Source organism: Pipistrellus kuhlii, unplaced genomic scaffold, assembly GCF_014108245.1.
Source record: "Pipistrellus kuhlii isolate mPipKuh1 unplaced genomic scaffold, mPipKuh1.p scaffold_m20_p_6, whole genome shotgun sequence".
Lineage (NCBI taxonomy): Eukaryota > Metazoa > Chordata > Mammalia > Chiroptera > Vespertilionidae > Pipistrellus > Pipistrellus kuhlii.
Window position 1 is genome coordinate 76,105,746 of NW_023425562.1, and position 20,781 is coordinate 76,126,526.

Sequence of the window (20,781 nt, forward strand, 5' to 3'; positions counted from 1 at the left end):
CTAGGCCTTCCCCATTCTTAATGGCTCTGAGGCAAGTTTAAAATTAATCAGTCCTCTTGCCATCCATAAACAACCCAAGTGCCCATCAGTAGACGAGTGGATAAAAAAAAGCTGTGGTACATTTATTCAATGGAATACTACTCAGCCATAAATAAAGAAGGAAATCGTACCCTTTGCTGTAGCATGGATGGACCTGGAGAGCATTATGCTAAGTGAAATAAGCCAGTCAGAGAAAGACAGGTACCATATCATTTCACTCATAAAATCTAATGAATAAAATGAACTAACAATCAAAATGTGACACTCATGGAGAACAGGCGGACAGTTGGGAGTGGGGGGGAAGGGAGAAACCAGGTGGGTGTGTGTGGAGGGAAATGAGTAAACAATAAAAAGAGAAAAATACTCATGGACAGGAGCAGCAGTGTGATGATTGCCTGGAGGTGGAGGGCGGGGCATAAATGGTGATAGACAGACACTTGACTTGGGGTGGTGAACACACAGTACGACATACAGATGTTGTATAGAATTGTGCACCTGAAACCTATTTTATTTACTACTGTCCCCCAATAAAATCAATAAAAGGAGGGAAAGAAAGAGCTGAACGCTTTTATAAAAAATATGTGCTTCAAAGATTAGGGCTGAGAAAATAGACACAAACACCGCATACTTTGGAAACATCACAATTGTTGTGCTTGCTATACCTCAAGTACAAATTTACCTATTAAGTGCAAAAAACAAAGATGATCAAATTCTTTTTTTTTAAAGGGGGGGGGGAAAGAGAGGAGAGAAAACCTACTTGCTGTTCCATTTATTTATGCATTCATTGGCTCTATCTTGTATGTTCTCTGAGGATTGAACCTGCAATCTTGGCATATTGGGGCGATACTCTAACCACTGAGCCACCCAGCCAGGGCACTGATCAAAATTCTTTAACAAAATAGGCGTACTGTCTAAAATAGCTAATTAAACATTTCTATATTATTATAGGTATTTTAAACCTTTAGCCGGAATCGGGCTTTGCCTGGAAAAGGAGTGTAAAATATGCTAGAGACGGGGAAAAGACATATACTGTTTTTCTTAAGTAAAATAATTACCACACATTTCAACCTGGAAAGACATAACTTACCTGTGGGTTAGCATCAAGAGGGAGAAAGTGTGAAAATTGTACGCTTGGGACCCAGGCATATTATCAGCTTAAATTAGGTACTTTCCATTTCAGTTATCTTAAGGACCAGCTTAATCTGGCTCTGAGTCATGGTGTGGCTGCTTCTTCCTAAATTTAGAGCCGAGGCCAAAGGACAGACCTTGAGGGGCCGGGAGCGGTGGAAAACATCCACTTGCAAAGGAACTTGACATGCAGGTCAAAGGTCTTCAGAACACAACACCCAGCCCTTTGCTGAATGTCCAGGGAATATACCTCAGGTCCATACCCACAAAGGTTCGCCTGGGGCCTCATGCTGCTTCTTGCCATTGGGTTTGCAAAGACAAAACAGCAAGATAGGCAACAAAAGGGTCCTTTACCAGGTCATTAACCTGGCCTTGCCCCGTCTCCCTCCAATAAGCACTTTTCCACTACCCGTATTTTCCCTTGGAATCAAGACCTACTCTGTTTGACTCAGCCCATTCCATCCTAAGCAACCCTAAGTATGCGATGGTTAAAAATACGTACTGTCTGAGCCGTGATCTGGTTAGGATAGACCGAGATGTGGGATAGTTTAGCACATAGTCCTCTATAGCCATAATAAAACATGTTAACTCTAATAAAACTTTTATACCTTAAAAAAGATACAGCCCTTGCCGAAACCGGTTTGGCTCTGTGGACAGAGCGTCGGCCTGCGGACTGAAGGGTCCCAGGTTCGATTCCGATCAAGGACATGTACCTTGGTTGCGGGTACATCCCAGGTGGAGGGTGTGCAAGAGGCAGCCAACCAATGATTCTCTGTCATCAATGATGTTTCTCTCTCTCTTTCCCTCTGAAATCAATAAAATAAAATAAAAATTTTTTAAAAAGGAAAGATGAACCAGCGAGTTGTTGGTTATGTGCTGAGAAGTGGGTCAAGCACAGATGTAACTGGATAAACATCTTCCTTCTAGGGCCTTGAGGTCAGGAGTCCCCTGGAAATGTTTGTCAAGGCAGGCTTCTCAGGTTTAGAGCAGAAAGGACCAGAAAAACTTACACACGTCTGGTTTGAGGGGAAAAATACCAAAATTTATTTTCCAACAGTCAGATCAGCAGGTAAAACTACAAGGTTTTCTCCGTAGATCGTACATTCACAAGGCATAACAGTGAGAAAGCCTCCGGCATGTCCTCTGTAACAACATCCACTTCACAGTGTAAACGGGTTCTAGTATTGTGTTCATTTACAATTTCAGAAGGAAAGGCACAACTTGGCAAAAAAAAAAACAACACTTTTTTTTAATATCCTGAACTCAGGTGCAATAACTCAGAGACCAGCTTTTGATACATTTTGATGTACATTTCCGCATCGAGGGAAAGACCCCTTCATCCAGAAACCAGGGTCTTTCCTTCTTCCTCCTCATTAAACCATCACAGCAAAGTTTCAGCATTTGCTTATTACATATGCAAGAAAAGGATTAAAAAAATCACAAAACATCTTGAAGATCCAGCCACTCCCACCAATACATCATCAACTCTTAGGTTTAAGACAGGGACTGGGAACACTTTCAGCGGTCATAAAATAGGAAAAGAGACTAAAGCTACAAAAATAAAAAATAAATGAGGTAGATAAATTAAAGCTTTCATACCCAGGACTCGCCTGTTCCAACTTCGTAACCTTCATGCAATACTCATGGGGGAAAAGAATCTTCACAATTACTTGGCATAAGTCACATCAAAGTTTTTGTAAAAATTAGTAGGCGAACCTCTAATCAGAAACATGCCCTTCCATGAGTTTCTGAAGAATGCAAGACTCATTTCTTCGCTGGAGTAGGCACTGGTGAGCTACATTAAGTCACCTGAGGTCCCCTGCTCAGTGCCCGCCTGTCCTGGTGCTCAGGAAGGCAGCATCCGGAAGAGGGGAATACATTGGCACTCTTAGGGCTCCAACTGAACTGTATTTCAACAAGCAGCAACACACACATTGACTCTCGAGGGACTAAGATCGTTCCTCGGAGGGCATCCTACTATGGTCCCAAGGTGGAAGGAATTTTGTAATTCCGCACCTTAGTTAAAAAAAGGAGAGAAAAAAAAAAAAGTACATTCAAAAAAGAAGACAAAACGAAGGATGGGTGCAGGGTTGGGGGACATACAAAGCAGGTCACCAGAACAACAGACCTGGTCCATTTACCCGCAGTCACCGGAAGTCGCAGCTCCCCTCCCCAGTGAGGCTAAGCAGTTTCCTCCCCATCCCATCGCGGTTTAGTCAGTTCCAACTTGAAACAGGGGACAATCTTTGGAAACAGTTCCTCTAGCTTGTACAAAGTCTTCATATATATACAGTTTGTCTCAAGTAACAAAGCTACTTTGCAAGACCCGCTTCTTCCAAAATAAAAAATAAAAGAAATACTAGTCTGTATTTGCTTTAATACGTGTTTTTGGTTTGGTTTGGTTTTTTTTTTTTTTTTAGCAAAGCAGCATAGCAACATCGTGATTGTTGGACGTGCCTGAGGTTGTGGTCACAACTGTAAACATTTGCACATCAGTAAAAAAACACAAACAGGAGGAGATGGGTTCTTAACAACGACAAAAACAAAAGGCCAGTCCACGCGGTCACTCTGCATTTCTCCCTCACAAGCCCGCCTGTTGCTTAGCTGACCGCAATCTTGTTTTCCTCCAGGAAGTGAGGGAACTGGTGTTTGGGGACACCGTCGGCAGCGCCCGGCTTCTCCCCGTCGCCACTGCTGCCCGACTGGGAGCCATCGATCTTGGAGACGGTGGGGCTGGTGAGCACGCAGCTGGCGCCCAGGGGCACCGGGAGGGTGGGGATGCCTCCGCCCTGGATCACCGAGATCTCGTTGGTCCTCATGGCCAGGCCGCCGTTGAGCATGGTGGTGTACTGGCTCCACACGACGGGGTCCACGTTCACGGAAGGGGCCACGATCTCCTTGGGAAACACCTCGGGGACCCTCTTCGTGTCTGTGCCCAGGAGGGCCATGGTGTTCTCGATGGCCAGCTTCCTCCCGCGGCGCGCGGAGCTGTTGTTGGCGCCGTGGGTCATGTAGTGAACCTAGGGGCAGAGGGACAGAAAGTTCCCACCGAAACGGACACGTGAATGCATGCTGGTGAGCCATGGTCAGCCCGTGTGGGGGTGTGGTCCTACTCAAACAGTATTAACATGATCTATACTTAAAATCCAGCTATCGGTTCTCTCGAGAAGCAAAAAAATAAATAAATAAAAAAAATAAAAATAAAAATTAGATGCTTGTACTACCTACTGCTTCTTCAACTTGGCCTCCTTTCTGCAATTTCTTTCCTGGTTCTGCTCGAGTTCTCAACCCCCTTTAGCTTCTTTAAAACACTGAGCCGGTACCAGGCTCTCTCATTTCCTCTTCACTGACATCCTTTGTCGCCAGCAGTTACCTCACAGAGCTCCGAAGTGACTTGCTCTTTATCACTCTAAGAAGCTGTTAAGATGTTGCAGGCATAATCGGAAACACTTTACTATGTAATTCATTTCGTCTCCAGGACAAAGCCTGAGGCCATCACTACCAGAATCCCCGTGTCTGGTCTGGGAAACCCAGGCCCAAGGAGCACCTGCCTCAAGCCCCCTGCGCAGGGAGAGCAGCTCCAGACCTCCCCCACTGAGGGCAAGGCCTGTGAGCAAATGTAAGCTTTCTATTTCTGGGAGTCCTGTTAAGACCTGAAGTTACGTCATGTCCCTCCTCCCGCAGTTTTGCCAACTAGACTGCAAAGAATAGGTTGTTTTGTAACAAGTATTTTCAGTTTTTAAAATGACATATATGGTGGCCTCCTAGGTCATCTGGTCATCTTTAAGATGAAGTTCCCATCTTTATTCTAACTACAAAGAATTAAACTAGTGTTCTGCTCCGGAGAGGGAGAAGGAGAGAACCAGAGAAACGTGCCTTGTGTAAAACTAGAGGCCAGGCCAAGAGGGGAACTCAGGTCCCCACTTCCATCCTGTCCTTAGGCCACTTCCAATCCTTCCTGGAGGGTCTCTCTCCACCTCCTGTGTGCAATCTTAGGTGGAACCAGCTTATCACCTGACAACGGGCCACAGAACCAGCTGTTCTACTTTGAAATGCACCGATGACTTGGAGGCACACGACAGTGGTGACTGACTGTATGTTTAACTGATGGCGTTCTTTTCAAACTAGCAGCCTCAGAAGACAAAAGCAACATACAGTGCAGGGTGGCCATCAGATGACGGATCAATTCTACGTTATTACACGTGACAGATATCATCCACGATTTCACACATCTACCAAGCAATTGTCAAAAGGCCGATGGTCTGTCCCAGTACCAGAGGACAATGGCCCACGCTAAACGTAACACTAAGAGACAGGAGCAGAGTGTAGGCTTTATGTCCTGCTCCTGGGCGACACCCCTTGTAAAATGTGTCATTATTTTAGTGCCACTGAGCTCAGAAAAGAATTACTACTGATCACAGACAGCAAGAAGTGGACAATCTCAGAGATGTCGTGAAAGAGGAAATATGATTATTTTGTTTTTTATTTTTTGTTAATCCTCATCTGAGGACACTTTCCCGTTGATTTTCAGAGAGAGTGGAAGGGAGGGAGACTGAAAAGCATGAATCTGAGAGACACATCAATTGGTTGCCGCCCACGCGTGCCCCAGTTGGGCCAGGGATCCAGAGCTGAGGAGGCCGTCAAGCCTGTAATCGAGGTAACATGCCTTTGACCAGAACCGAACCTGGGACCCTTTAGTCCACAGGCCAACGCTCTATCCACTAAGCCAAACCGGCTAGGACAAGAACATTGACTTCTTTTTAAAGAATATTTCCTTGAAGAGCCAGTTTTGAAGTCTAACATCCCGTTTGCTCCCAGTGGAAGGTTCACTATGGATGGAGAACACACCCGGGTCCCACCCCTGCTTAATGAACCCTCAGGCACTCACCTTCAAGTTGCCTTTGGTGGTGAAAGCTCGCCCACAGATGTTACACACGAAGGGCTTCTCCCCGGTGTGCGTCCGCTCGTGAATCTGGAGGGCGCTGGCCGACGAGAAGTTCTTCCCGCACCGCGTGCAGGCGTGCTGCTTGCCCTGGCGGCGCGGCTGGGCCGCCAGCAGAGGCGCCATGCCCGGGGACATGGCTGCGGGCCCAAACGCACCGGGAACTTCGACTTTGACAAAGGTCGTCGGCTGGGCTCGGACAAATGTTGACGGGAGGCTGCTCCGACCTAGTGTGCAGAGAAAAAAAAAATCCCAGAACTTCATCATCCCAAACTCACTCATACTTTAAGCAAAAAAGAACTTTGAAAGCTACTGCCCACCACTCGACTTCCTGGAAAGGGCTTTCAGGAAGTTCACACCCGGAAGCAGCTCTCCTTTGACTTGACCTGCACGGGAGAATGAGCAGGACCCAAACACTTAGGACATTGTGCCGTTTTGCTGTAAAGGTGTGTAACACACAACACGCAGGCAAGTTCAAATCCCTGCATATAAAGAGTTACCTTGAAGTATGACCAGGCACCCATCCTTCTCTATGATGCAGCTGCTCCCACATTCTGCCATTAACGACACCAACAGGCACCCCACCGTTTACATGTGCATTTCAAATGGGCTAGATTCTTTTTCACCCCAGATTATTCATTTGTGAACCTCACACTAGGAAGCGGGACCTCAGAAACAAGAAATTATGGTATGTCTCAGTGGCCACATAACAGTGCCCACTTCCTCAAAATGCTTCTACTCTTTTAAGATTACCTTATCCACAGGGCTCAAACACAAAAACAAAACAAAACAAAAATCCACTGTCCATAGCCAACGTGCATTAAATCAAAGCATGTCCTTACTGAGACCAAGGAAGTTCCTCTTCCCCTCCACCCGGGAGTGCCGAACGGCTACCTGCCCTACATTTATCACTCTCCGCCTGCCAAGCTCACCCCCGGCTCCTTTCGGGTGGCCTTGCGCCTGAAACGGACATAAGGTAAATCCAAAGCTCTATCACCTTCCATCTCAGGGCGGCTGCTGTCCGAGCCGTCTGCTTTGCCACCGGCCTCGGGAGACTTGGACTTGATGCTTTCTGCTTGGCTGTTGGCCGGGGAGAGGGCCTGAAAGGAGGGGGCCTCCAGGATGTCTGGACTGCGGCTCTGATACTCCTGGTCCCCCATCACGGAGGACGAGGAGTCGTTGGTCAGGCCGTCGCTCTCCACCGAGCCGTTCTCTCTGCTGCTCTGCCGCTGCAGGACCCCGGGAGCGGGGCCCGCCTTCCCCGAGGCCTCCAGGGGGGCCGCCAGGGTGAACCCCGCCGTGGGCGATGCCAGGTGGATGCCGGAAAGAGGCATGGGCACCTTCGAAGAGCTGCTGGGAGCATCCTGGGCGCCGACTTCATCCACATCGATGCTTTCGACAATGTCGTCGTGACAGACGGCGCCCGTGCCGCCGTTCTCCCCCACCATCACCAGCTCGGGGCCCACCAAGTCACAGGGACTCTCCGGCAGGGGCGTGTTGGGGATCTGACCACCCATGTGCATCCGGATGTGCTGCTGCAACATGACTGCGTTGGTGAACTTCTTCTGGCAGATGGGGCACGAATGCTGCGTCTTTATGGACGTGTTGGTGCGGTGCACCCCGAAGTGTGTCTTCAGGTTGCCCTTGGTGGAGAAAGCTCGGTCACAGATCTTGCAGCGGAAGGGCCTCTCCCCGGTGTGGGTGCGATAATGCATTTTGAGGGAGCTCTGGCAGCTTAAGACCCGGTGGCAAATGAGACACTCGTTGGGGTCGGTGGTGGCCTTGTCAATGTTCTCGACCAGCTGCTGCAACTTCATGGTCTCTGACCCCGGCTCGGGCGTCCCTCTCCCTTGGAAGCCACCAACCCTGGGGGAGTTATGGTTGGGCCCCACCCCGGAGAGCAGGGATCCATCCTCACTTTCCGGAGAAGGCCCAGGCTGCAGGTCGGGGACCAGGGGGCCACCCACGAGGTCCTTGGGGTTAGCCCCCGCAGAGAGGTTCTGAGGTAGACCTGTACTGGGGGTCCCTGTGACCAGGACAGGCTTGCTGTCCAGAGAGAGACTCGATTCGTCTACGGGGACAGGTACGGAGAGTGCACAGGGAATGCCATTGCCGGCTGCCATTTTGTCGTGGAACTCGGCAAACAGCTGGGGGTTCGCCTTCACCTGGGGGTGTCGATGGAAGTGTACCTTGAGGTTGCCCTTGGTGGTGAACCGGTGGCCACAGACAGAGCACACGAAGGGTCTCTCTCCGGTATGGGAGCGGAGGTGGATCTGCAAGGAGCTATCAGTCCCAAAAACCTTGCTACAGTACTTACACTTGTGCCTGTAGAGGGTGGCCTCGTCTTTGGGTTTGACATCCACCGGGGACACGTTGGGTGGCTTCCCCTTCCCTTTCTTGGACGGGTCTAGCGCCACCGCGGAGAAGGGGCTCTGGAGGAGCACAGAGCTGGGGGTCGGGGGGAGCAGAGCACCTGGGATGCGGTTCGGGAGCACCCTGGTTCCATCCGGCCGCAGGGCGAAGGACAGCAGCCCCGGGGACACGGAGCTGGTGGCAGGGGGGATGCCGGTGTGAGGTAGCTTGGCTTGTTTCAAGGTGTCCAGGGACAGACCCTGGCTCCCCGCTTTCTGGCTGAGCAGAGCCACGGCTGCGGACACCTGCTGGGACACGTGGCCGCCCAGGGTCTTCAGGGCGTCGGCCCCCGCGGCGCCGGAGTGCAGGGCGTGGGCCGCCCACATGTTCACCTGGACGCGGATCTGCTCGGTGAGCTGGATCTGCTGCAGCTGCTGCTGCTGCAGGCACAGGATCTGCTCCAGCACCCACGGGAGGCTGCCAGCGCCGGGCAGGGGGGCGGGCAGCGCGTCTGCGCTCCGCTGGTTCACGGCCACCTTGGTGCCCCGCAGGGCCTGCAGAGTGACGTTGGTGTTGGCCACTTTGCCTTTGGGTAAATAGCTCAAGTCCTGGGCTGTGGGCGGCAGGGCGGTCTCCGTCTTCAGGTACAAGACGGGCTCCGCCCCTGGCTTCTCCTTCACGTCCCCCGAGCTGCTGCCATCCTCCCTGTGACCGTCCTTAATGCTGGGGCTGCGCGGCGGGTGGCTCAGCCCGGGCCCGGGGAAGTCTTCGGAAGGCACCGGCCCCTCGCTGTCGTTCATGATGAGGACAGGTGGGTGTTTAGTGCAATTTTTCTTATGTTCTAAGAACTCGGCAACGCTGAAGAACTCCCCGCAGCATTTCTCGCAGATGTGCGTCTCCTCCTGGCGCGGCCTCTTCACGGCCGCCCGGTCCCCGCTCGTGTCCTCGCCGGGCCCCGCGTAGCTCGCTGCAGCACCTGTGAAAAGAGGAGAAGCTAACGACTCTGCTCAGGGAAGGAGGAGAGGCAACTTCTTCAGAAGAACCATGACCACACACGATGCAACAGCCTGTGTAAGGAAATCAAATAGAGAGAGGCTGAAAAGCCAACCGCTGGTGTAGTGGGTCAATGAATATCCTTCCAAATGTCTATTATTATTATTTTTTTTTTTAGAGGAAACATTGATTTGTTATTCCACTTATCTATGCATTCCTTAGTTGCATTTTATATAAGCCCTGACCAGGGATTACTGCAACCAGAGCACATCGGGATGACACTAGGCAACTGAGCTACCTGGCGGGGGTCCAGTATGTCTAAGCAGGAACTCCAGCACATGTGTGTGTGGCCATATATGGAAGAGGAACTTTGCGAATGTAATTAGCATGGGTCCCACCCCCAATGCCTAGTGTCCTTAAAAAGGGGAATTAGAGACAGAGAAAGGCTGGGTGAGGGAGTTATGTGCTATAAACCAAGGTCGTTGGCTTACAGAAGATAGGGAAGTAGGAACCAATAGAAAGCAGGACAAAGGCAGGGGACAGATTCTCCCTCAGAGCTTCCAAAAGGAATCACACCTGACAACACCCTGATTTTGTGGCAATTGATTCCAACAGCCCTAGGAAACTCATACAATTTATCTATACATGTAAAAGGCTAATATGCAAAGTGTCCCCTTGGGAGTTCAACCGAAAGACTGGGAATTCAATCACCTGGGGCAGCACTTAACGGAGGAGGGCCCCGATTGGCCCTGATCACTGGCCAGGCTTAGGGAACCTACCTGTGCACGGATTCCGTATATAGGGTCTCTAGTTATAATCGCCTTCAGAGATTTTTTTAAAATATATTTTTTATTGATTTCAGAGAGGAAGGGAGAGGGAGATAGAAACATCAATTATGAGAGAATCACTGATCAGTTGCCTCTTGCACATCCCCCACTGGAGATCGAGCCCGCAATCCAGGCATGTGCCCTTGGCCTGAATCGAACCTGGAACCCTTCAGTCTGCCAGCTGATGCTCTATCCACTGAACCAAACCAGCTAGGGCCACCTTCAGAGATTTGCACTCTGACTCAGAGCAGGCCTTCCAATGGCCAATGGATTTCATGTGGTCAATGAAAATTATGTTAGAAATGTGAACCCTAAGGAAAAAGTCACTAACAAGAGATCCTAGTGGACTATGGGGTCCAAATGAAAACAAACAAGAGTTTAGCAGCCTTTTCTGCACAGGGACCTCTCACACATACTGCACAGAGAAGGTGGAGTTGGACTGCCTGCCTCTGGGCTAAAGTGCATGTCCCTATAAAGCAGTTCCTAGAATCCTATTTCAATTAATAAGATGGAAGCTTACCCGTCCAATTGGAGCTATGCAGCTCCTGCCGATCAGCTCTATTCTAACCAATCAGGACAGTGCCTTTGGACAAGTCAAACTGTGAAGATTTGGAGTCATCATTTGCATGAGGATGTACCAATCAGGGACCAGGGGCAGGGACTTCTGTCCATATAAGCCAGCTCCCCTCAAAGCCAATCCAGACTGGCCTGTCAGTAGCAGGTTGATATGGAGCCCTGGCCGGGCAGGCTGTTGGTCAGAGTATTATCCCAATAAGCCAAGCTTGTGGATTCTATCCCAATCACAGCGCATACACGAAGCAACCAATAATATGTAAATAAGTGGAATGACAGATCGATGTCTCTCCCTGAAATCAATAAATAAAATTTTAAAAAGCCGTCTGTAATTACAACTTCATAAGGTAGATGTCTGGGTTAAGTGGCTAATTCAACAAATGCGTGAGCACCTATTGTGTGCTTGGCACCACCCATCCTAGATCTGTGAAAAGCAGACACTATAGACATTCAGTGAACATTAGCTCCCCCACCTCTTCTATTTATTTTTAATCCTCACCCAAGGATATTTTTATTGATTTTGGAGAGAGGAAGAGAGAGAAACAGTCACTCTGACTGGGATGGATTCTTTTCTATCCTCCCCCTCCCCCACCTATTTCTAAAGGTGGGCAGCAGGGTTGCTGACAGCAGTGTTGACTAGCTCACTGAATACTCCTCACCTTCTGTGATGAGAAGACAAGCCTCCAGAGATCTGACTAGGCACCCCACAAACACTTCCCTTGTTAAAACCCAGGCAGGCAGCCCCCACACCTCCTGTGAGCTCTTCCTTTGTTCTTTCACTTCCTATCAGGTTTCTCTGTTGAGAATGCAACTACCTTTCCTCCCACAGGAACTCCAGGGGGGACAGGAATGCCTGAGGAGCAGGTTGGCTGGGGGAGGGGGTGGCTAGAGCATAGGTTACCAGCTTTCTGGGACACCCAGAAATGACTTTAGAGTTAGGACATACCCTAGCTGGTTTGGCTCAGTGGACAGAGTGTTAGCATGGAGACCGAAGGGTCCCGGGTCTGATTCCAATCGGGGGCACATAGCTCGGTTGCAGGCTCCTCCCCGACGAGGCCCAGGAGGCGACCAATCAGTGTGTTTCTCTCACACAGATATTTCTGTCTTTCCCTCTCTCCCACCCTCTCTAAAAATCAATGGGAAAATATCCTCAGATGAGGATTATAAAAAACAATAAAATAAGCCTAACCGGTTTGGCTCAGTTGGAGAGAGCGTTGGCCTGCAGATCGAAAGGTTCCAGGTTGGGTTCCGGTTAAGGGCATGTAGTACCTTGGTTGTGGGCACATCTCCAGTAGGAGGTGTGCAGGAGGCAGCTGATGTTTCTCTCTCATCGATGTTTCTAACTCTCTCTCCCTTTCTCTCAGTAAAAAAAAAATCAATAAAATATATTTAAAATAATAATAATAAAATAATATAGTTAGGACGCAATGCAGCTCTGAACTTCCAGGTGGTGCTCAACAAGGAGGTACCGCCTTTCCTTCTTGTCCCAATACTGTTGCACAACAGCCATTATTTCAAGAATCAAGTTAAATATGGTTGTCAACTCCTAGAACACAGATAGACAGCATCTATGGCACACTTACCCAAGATGTGAAATGCTCAGTGCTGGTGTTGTTCAGTGGTTGGAGCACTGGGCCTCACACCAATGAGTTCCAGGTTCAATTCCCAGCCCCCTGATCTATGTGACCCTTTCACAGCTATGTTTATGTTTCTCTCTCTTAACTCCCTCCCCTCCCTTCCTTCTACTCTCGCTATAAATAAGTGGGAAAAACATCCTCGGGTGAGCATTAATAAACTGTATACAGACTTTTGTACTGTGGTTTGTTTTTCATTAGCATGTTCACATCCTTTGTCTCAACCAACTCTACTTCTGGAAATCTCCGGGGAAGCCCATCCCAGGTAATAAGGGTCTGACCAACCAGCTATACACTTCATATCCGACTCCCAAACCCATTTATCTTTGCAGCCACACAATCAAACAAGTCTTCGCTCCCCATTCGAAGATATGGAAACTGAGGCTCAGAAACCGTTAAGTAGCTCAGAGGGACAAACTGATAACCAGGAAATGGAAGCGCACGGATTGTCTTCTTAAATACCACAAGGGCGGTCCTGTGACCTCACTTATCATTGTTTCTTCTAGAGCAGAGCTTCCCAATCTTTTCATTTCACCTCTCGATGGAGGCTTTTAAAGCGTTTTTCCCCCCTAACCACCCCCTTGCCATGAAATGTTAATGCCACAAATATTTTGTACATCTGGTCGCGCACTGTGATCCTTTGGAAGGCCATAAACCATTGTAATATCCATTGATGTTTTTTAACACACACCCCCCCCCCCAAAAAAAAAAACCCTTCTACCCCCTAGGGATAATATTCCCTCATTGAAGCTAGGCTGGCGTGGCTCAGTGGTTGAGTGTCAACCTACGAACCATGAGGTCATGGTTCGAACAACATGCCTGGGTTGCCGGCTCCATCCCAGTGGTGGGCATGCAGGAGGCAACTGATCATTGATGCTTCTCTCTCTCTCTCTCCCTCTCCCTCTTCCATCCTCTCTGAACCAAAAATATATATTTTTAAAATACTCCCTTGTTGAAAATGCAGGTTTTCTAAGACAGACATTCTTAAACTGGGGTCCATGGTATTAGATAGGAAAAAAATTAACGTTCTTTTCACTAACCTGAACTAAAATTTAACATTTCTTTTAATTCTGAATGTAGAGAACATACCACAGCATGTGTGTGGTGGGGGATAGTATAAGGTATTTATTTTCAGTAATCTAAACCAAAATTTAATGCTTATTTTAATTATGAATGTAGGGAACACGCCACAGTTGGGGGGGGGGAGCAGTGAAAGGTACTTATTTTCAGTAACTTGCACTAAAATTTAGTGTTCCTGTCCATTATGAATGTAGGGAACCCATACCACAGTGCTATCACAGAACCTGTGAGTTTGTCTCAACAGAAATCAGATTATTGTCATGCGGTGTTAAGGCTGTTGCATTACTGAAAATTCTAGAAATTACCTGACCAGCTGCTACAGCTCATTGTGTTCATAAAGAAGCACATGTACTTCATCACTAAGGTTTTTTTGCTTTTGATAACTATCTCAATGCAACTTATTTTCTGGTGTTCCTATGCACTTCCTTTTACGCATTTGAATAAGTCTGGGTCGAGCAGGGTTCTATGGCACAAAACAGGTTAAGCTCCCTTGCTCGAGAAGGATCTAACAGTTCCAGGAGTGATTTACAACCCGAATACCAGCTTGCCCTCACTGTATACACAGGCTCGCCTCTTCTGTAGCCATACCAGCCACATCCCACGTGGATCTTAAAACAGCAGGAGCCCTGTTTGCTTGCGCAGTAAAAAGTACTTCTACATCCAGACCACCATTGGCAAATACCGAGACCGTATTTGCCCAAGAGCGAGAGACTGTTATGAACAATTGCCGGGCATGCTTAAGGGAGCCCTTCCCAAAAGGAAAAAAGCAAAGTTCAGAGGATTACAGAGCAAGCAAAGCTTACAGCCTTCCACCCCGCCCCCACGCCGAATTTTAGGAATGTTATCTCCCGGCATCTAGGGATCCAATAAGTTGGAAGAATGCAGTAAACCCAGCAGGGGTCTTAGATCCAATCACTGCCAAATGGATAGAAAATGCTCTTTCCATTGTATAGGAAGAAAAGCTCATCTCCCAGAGGCCAATCAAATGCTGGAGATGAGAAAACGCTTCAAAAAAAAAAAAAAGTTTATCTTGAGAAGCACTGGGACGCAAGCTTATCTCCCCCATCCCTATATTAAAGAACCACAATGAGTAGATTAAAGTACACAATATCTACTACCCTCCCCCACACGCAGGGTGATTACCGAAAAACAAAAGGAAATTGAGAAGTCCTCTAGGATTGAGCCAGTTGAAAGTGCCTTTTTACCTTCTTATCTGAATTCCACAATCTGAGAAACACTTAATAAGCCTTTAACTTCATTCATAGATGGCAAATTAGAGCTGTAATTAAGCTTCTACTTAATGGAGAGCTTAAAAAAAAAATTGTTCCAAAGAGTCTAGGATCAAAATTCAGGAACTCTGCTGAGAAGAGGGGGAAGGGGCAAGAGAATTAAAGGAGGCTGCGGAGCCGCTGGCGTGTGTGCGCACTGCTCTCCCGGCTCTGGCCATCACAGAGATGCGATCCATTTTGCCCCAACTGGAGCTCATCTTTGAAGCAAATTTGTAACATTCATGCAGACAGGAAACTTTTGTTGCCTCCTTCTTCAGGGCCCCCTAGAACAAAGCCTGACACAAGAACAAAATCAAGGGGGTTGGGGGTTGTCAAAAAAAGAGATGGTGGTGACTGAGAGGCAGTTCTTGTCTGGATCTAGAGGCTTTTAAAAATGTTTAGGTACTTTTTAAAAATAATCAAAAGTACAACAGATGATGAAAGGGAGAACTTCTTCTACCCTCCCCCCATCATTTGTCCAGGGCAATAAAGGCCAGAGCACCAAACCAAAAGCCTCCAGACCAGCATCTCAGAAATTAAAAGGGAAAAGAGATGACCAAACTCAACCAGCCAAACACCCCATTGCCCCCTCCTCAAAGCAACTGACAGAAAATTCCATCCCAGAGCCAATTCCTCTTAAGACCGGGACAAAAAATCCAACAAGACAAGGCAGCCACCGTCAAGCCATCTCAACTGGGAGCTGCAACTTACTCTCAAGTGAGTGAAAATGAGAACTAAAGATAACGTGCTAAAGTCCCAGCCGAGGGTCTGGCACACAGAAAGCTGCAGATAAAAACGCAGAATTATCTCAGTTGGGAGTTCAGCACCTTGACAAAATAAGTAAATAAAAACAGAGACATTGTGATCTTTAACAATAGAATTACGGATCACATTCCCAGTACAGCGAGCCTTCCCCAGTTGAAATGATCTAAACAGGACACTCAGCACCACTGTAGACCAGAACCGGAAAGCTCAGAGAAACCGGTGGGCCTCGAAGGCTGCATCGCTGAAAGGCACACTACAGACCAGAGCGTCATCTCTACTGCCTAACACAGTGTTTTTCAACCTTTTTTGGGCAAAGGCACACTTGTTTCATGAAAAAAATCACGAGGCACACCACCATTAGAAAATGTTAAAAAATTTAACTCTGTGCCTATATTGACTATATATAAAGTAATTCTCTTGAATAGGAATCAAATAAACACAACGTATTTTATAATTACTTTATTATGAAATATTAAGTAAACAAAATAGTGAAAAATTATAAAATTCTTGTCTTGTCTGCACCTACGGCACACCAGGCAACATCTCGCGGCACACTAGTGTGCCACGGAACAGCGGTTGAAAAACGCTGGCCTAACAAACCCAACTCCCCTCTGAGAGGAAGGCCAGCTTTGTCCTGCCTCCAAGGTGACCCCAACTGCCGGCAGGTGAGGCAGCAGCAGAGGCTTGAATGACCAACTACTTGTGCAATAACCTCTTTCTTTAATCAACCAAAGGTGCCTCTTCCCACTCAGAATCACAGAAAGTCGGTTTCCAACCCACACATTTCCCTCCCACTCAATAAAGAGGGGAGCTCCCAAATGCCCTATTTCCAAAAGCCTTCCTGGCCAATGTAGATCATTTCAGTTTATTTTTAAAAAATATATTTTATTGATTTTTAACAGAGAGGAAGGGAGAGAGAGCTAGAAACGTTGATGAGAGAGAAACATCGACCAGCTGCCTCTTGCACACCCCCCACCGGGATGTGTCCGCAACCAACTTACATGCCCCTGACCAGAATCGAACCTGGGACCCTTCAGTCCGCAGACCGAAGCTCTACCACTGAGCCAACTGGTTTTGGCAGATCATTTCAGTTTAGAAATGGGCCAGGCAGTTATTTGAAACTTGGGAATCGTAATCATGGAAGGTTGTAATCCAGTTTAGCACAATGGGCACTGGAAACTTTTGATAAAATGCTAATTTTCCTGCGTGTAGCTGGAGTCCCCCTGACCACCTGCAGATGTTTTGATCTGCTAATTGATCGCCAAACTCCCTCAAAAAAAACGGTATCCCTTACAAGTGAGTCTCACATTGGCGCTGCAAAGATCGGCCCATGTTAATTTAAAATTACACACATCCATAGATCTGCCTTTCTAATATAGCTACGTCTGTATGTACTCAAATACAGACGGGCTGCCCAAATGCAAAGTGCAGCCACTCAAATGAACTGCCTTCTGTCCCGCGGTGGTAACCGGGACTCTGCAAACACAACCTAGGATCGAGAAATTCTTTCCAAGAATCCCCAAGACTTGGCACATACCCAGCACAGCCAGGGATCCCGCCGGTAACTGCCTGGAGCCCCCAGAGACGCCCATCCTTGGCACTGCCCAGCGCTCCCCATTCCCCCCGCCCCATACCCTGTCCCATCAGGTGAGAGCTGGTACCTGCGAGGGGACCGCCTTCCGACGAAGCGCGCGGCTCCGGGCTGGGCCTCCAGGGGGCGCCCGCGCGCAGCTCGGCGGTCGCTGGACCCCGCGCCGCCCGCCCCGACCCCGCGGATCAAGAGCGACCCCTTTGCCCCCCTCCCCCCAATAGGGAGGGAGCGCACGGCCGGGCCCGGGACCCACAGCCCGGCTCACTGACCGCAAACTCCAGCCAACAAGTCCCCCCAAAGGTGCAAGCGCCCCCGGAGCCCCGCCAGCGCGCGCTCACCCGGAATGAGGGAGGAGGGAGGTCGGCGCAGGACCCGAGGGTCAGCGGCGGGAGCGCCTCCTCCCCGCGGGCGGCGGGCGCGGGGTTAACCCTTTTGTTCCAGGTGGGCCTGCCTCCCCCGGCCCCCGGCACCGAGGGGCCACCCTCCTGGGGCCGGGGTGCTCGCGGGACGACCCCCCAGGCACCCCAACGCGCACAGCCTGCCCCCTCCGGGAAGCCGACCTCGCGGCCTTCCCTCTGCCCTGGAAAAAAGTGTTATTTTGCAGGTAGCAGGGTTTGCATGGACCCGCTCTGCAGTTGGGAAATGTGCGTATTCCCTCCCCGAAAAAAAGAAAAAGAGGGCAGGAGTCTTAGAGCAGCGACCGGCTTCCCATCCCATCCGAGTTCCACCTCCGAGTGTCCGGGGGGCCGCACCCCCAGCAACCGCCTAGAATTGGGGAGCCCCTTCCGCCCATGTGGACGCTGAAACTCACCCGGCGACAATTTGGCGGGCCAGGCGGGAACCGACCCGCTCCCCAGCCTCCCGTCCAGGGGACCGGGAGGAGGGGGCCCGGGTCCGAGCTACCCCGACGCGGGGGCCCGGGCGCGGCAGCGTGGCCGCCCGGCGCAGGAGCTCCCCGGCCGCCCGGCCCCGCCGACCTCGGCGCCGGCCCCGGGGGCGCGGGGGACGCCGGGCGCCCGAGGAGCCGCACCCCGCGGCAGTGGCCCCCGCCCGCCTGGCCCGGGCCGCCCCTCGGCGCCGGCTATTTTGGGAATCGGAAATCAAGATGGCTGAGGTCAGGCCCCGAAGGTGAGGGCGAGCGGGGTCGCCCGCGGAGAAAAGCGAAAACCGAAAAGCAGACTTTCTTCACCAGGAACCACCGGGCCCCCCTCCGCCCCTCCGGGCCCCCCGGCCCTCCGCAGCGCGGGTGGCCCGCGCCCCCACCCCGCGCCCCGGGGGCAGAGGTCGCGCTCCCTCCCCCGCGGCCCGGGCGGTGCGCGCAGCTCGCCTCCCGGGGGCCCCCCGCGGGGCGCCGCCCTGCACCTCCAGGGGGGCCAGGGACGGTGGGGACCCCCGGGGCCTTTCTTTGAGCAGCAGCGCCGGGGGGAGGCGGGAGCCTAAGTTACAAGTGTGGGGGGGGGTAAGGGGAGTGAGTGGAGCCAATGGAGAGGGGAGCGGGCCAGGAGGGCCCTCTGGGGAGGGAGCCGGCGGGGGTCCACCTCACCACGAGCGGGGAGACCGCGGGGTGAAACTCACACAAGTGAGGGAAGCAGCCAAGGGGCGAAAGGAGCCGCGCCCCGCCGGCTCCCGGCACCGCGCCCCCAGCTCCCGGCGCCCCGCCGCCCGCGCCCTCGAGGCCCGCGAGCCCTCGGGAAAGCCGGGGCCCCGGCAGCGCCCGGCCGCACTCACCCGGCTCCCCCGCCGCCGGCGCCGCTGCGGCCTCGAACCCCGGGGCGGGCCGGGGCGGCCGCCGCGCGCCGCGCTCCTCCTCGGCGTGGATGTGCTGCGGCTTCGCCTGCTTGCGCCGCGACATGGTGCGAGCATGGGGGCTCCGGCAGGGAGAGCCGCGGCCGCCCGCCCGCGCCGCCGCCGGGCCCTCGAGCTGGGAGACGGACCCCCCTCCGGCCGGAACGCGCATGTCCCGGCAATTATTATTATCAATAATGCATTGCGATTTATCATGAGCCCTGACAGCTGATTGGCCTGGGTCCAGGACCTCAGGGATCATTTAAATAAGCCCTCATTGATCAGGGCGGGGCAGGGCATGCTGGGTTTTGTAGTCCGGCCCGACGGCGACAAAGGCGTGTGCGTCCCGGAGCGCCCGCCGCCGATTAGCATCCGCGCTCAGATTGGCCGCGGCGCGGGCGAGATCTGGGGGGGCCCGGGAGAGGGGGTCCCGGGGGGGACACCCATCCTTCCCTGCAGCCACCCGAATCCTCGGAGATAGGATGAAAAAGAACGGTATGCTTATGAAAAAGTCGGGGGCTTGCGTGCAAGTTTCGGACAGCGTGCTCCAAAAATGACTTTTTTTGTAAGGTTGATGCCCCCGCGCAAGTCGTGGGGTGGGAAGGTCTTTCCAGCGGTTCAGTCTTTACATCCACCAAAAATTCAGAAAGCACACATAACACCAAAATCTGACCCCTGTCCCCTTCCGTCTCCTTTTTTTTTTTTTTTTTTTTTTTTTTTTGATTGAAATGCTTCAAGGGAGTTTCGAGATGCCTGAAGGGTCATAAAAATGGTGGTTGACGCAACCAACCTTCCCGCTCCGTCTCAACTCAAAATGCGACCTTGGAATGTCCAAATGTCCCGATAATTGCCTCCCCGAGATGTATTCGCTTTCAATGATAAATAGCCCGCGGAATTCGTAGTCACGAGGATTAGTGTGTTCTAATGCGACCTTGATTTAAGCTTGATTTTTTGAAAAACTTTAAAATAACAGGATACTAAATATAGGAAGAGCAGATTAAAAAGGAGTACAGCCAGATAATATCAAAAGAGCAAGCAATTGCATTTTCCCCCCGGAGCTATAAATGTCTGATAACATACATACTCCTTTACTTACTTTATCACATCACCCATGGAAGCATAGTGCTCTGGGTGTTACCAAAACTGCCATTATTGAATTTTTTTGCAATGTACAATAGAAGTTATGGTAAAGATATTGTATATAGTTCAAAGTGATTGTATCGTCCCAACATGGGGATATTTGGCATTTTCTAAAATTGTGTGTGTGAGTACAATATTATATATATTATATTATATTATATTTATTATATTTATTATATTATGTTGGATGTGTATGTGGTTATACAGTAAATCTCTATTTAATTCCATTTACTGCCTAGCACAATGTAAATACTTAATAGATTCTGAATAAATGCAAAATCTTTCACCTTCTAAGCCTTTGATGGGTGTTTCCATGGCGCCTCTGGGTATTTGTCTTTATTTGGCATTTACTTCATTAAGGGGCTGCAGCTATAAACCCTCCCTTCACATTTGTGCATTGCATTTTGTTGATTAGTTATTCATCAGGTTCCCAGCTTGTAAGAGTTTCTTGTAAGCTCATCAGGAATGCAAGCAAAATAGAATGTTGGGCTCAGAAGTATGTTCACCTGGGTGTTTGGACAACCCAAGGCAAAAAATAAATCAGCTTGATCATCTTTTTTACATTCATGGCCATCAATAAAAACTTACTGAAGAAAGGGAAGTTAACCTCCCATTTTTGGTCTCTCAAAATGTTTTGTGTTGTTTTATGTAAGTCCCCTTAAGC

The 20,781-nt window shown here is 50.1% G+C and overlaps 1 protein-coding gene across 2 annotated transcripts; it reads right to left on the reverse strand.

Moving 5' to 3' along the window:
- Positions 1 to 2,187: 2,187 nt before the first annotated feature.
- Positions 2,188 to 19,096, reverse strand: SALL4 (spalt like transcription factor 4). Of its 2 annotated transcripts, none has more exons than XM_036419224.1 (4): positions 18,921 to 19,096; positions 8,427 to 9,437; positions 6,056 to 6,336; positions 2,188 to 4,187 (listed from the first exon to the last, which is right to left on the reverse strand). In XM_036419224.1, the coding sequence occupies exons 1-4, from the start codon at positions 19,042 to 19,044 to the stop codon at positions 3,768 to 3,770; spliced, it is 1,836 nt and encodes a 611-aa protein (XP_036275117.1). In that variant the 5' UTR covers positions 19,045 to 19,096; the 3' UTR covers positions 2,188 to 3,767. The 2 variants fall into 2 exon arrangements, with proteins under 2 accessions (XP_036275117.1, XP_036275116.1); XM_036419223.1 differs by having other exon boundaries at positions 7,107 to 9,437.
- Positions 19,097 to 20,781: the final 1,685 nt, after the last annotated feature.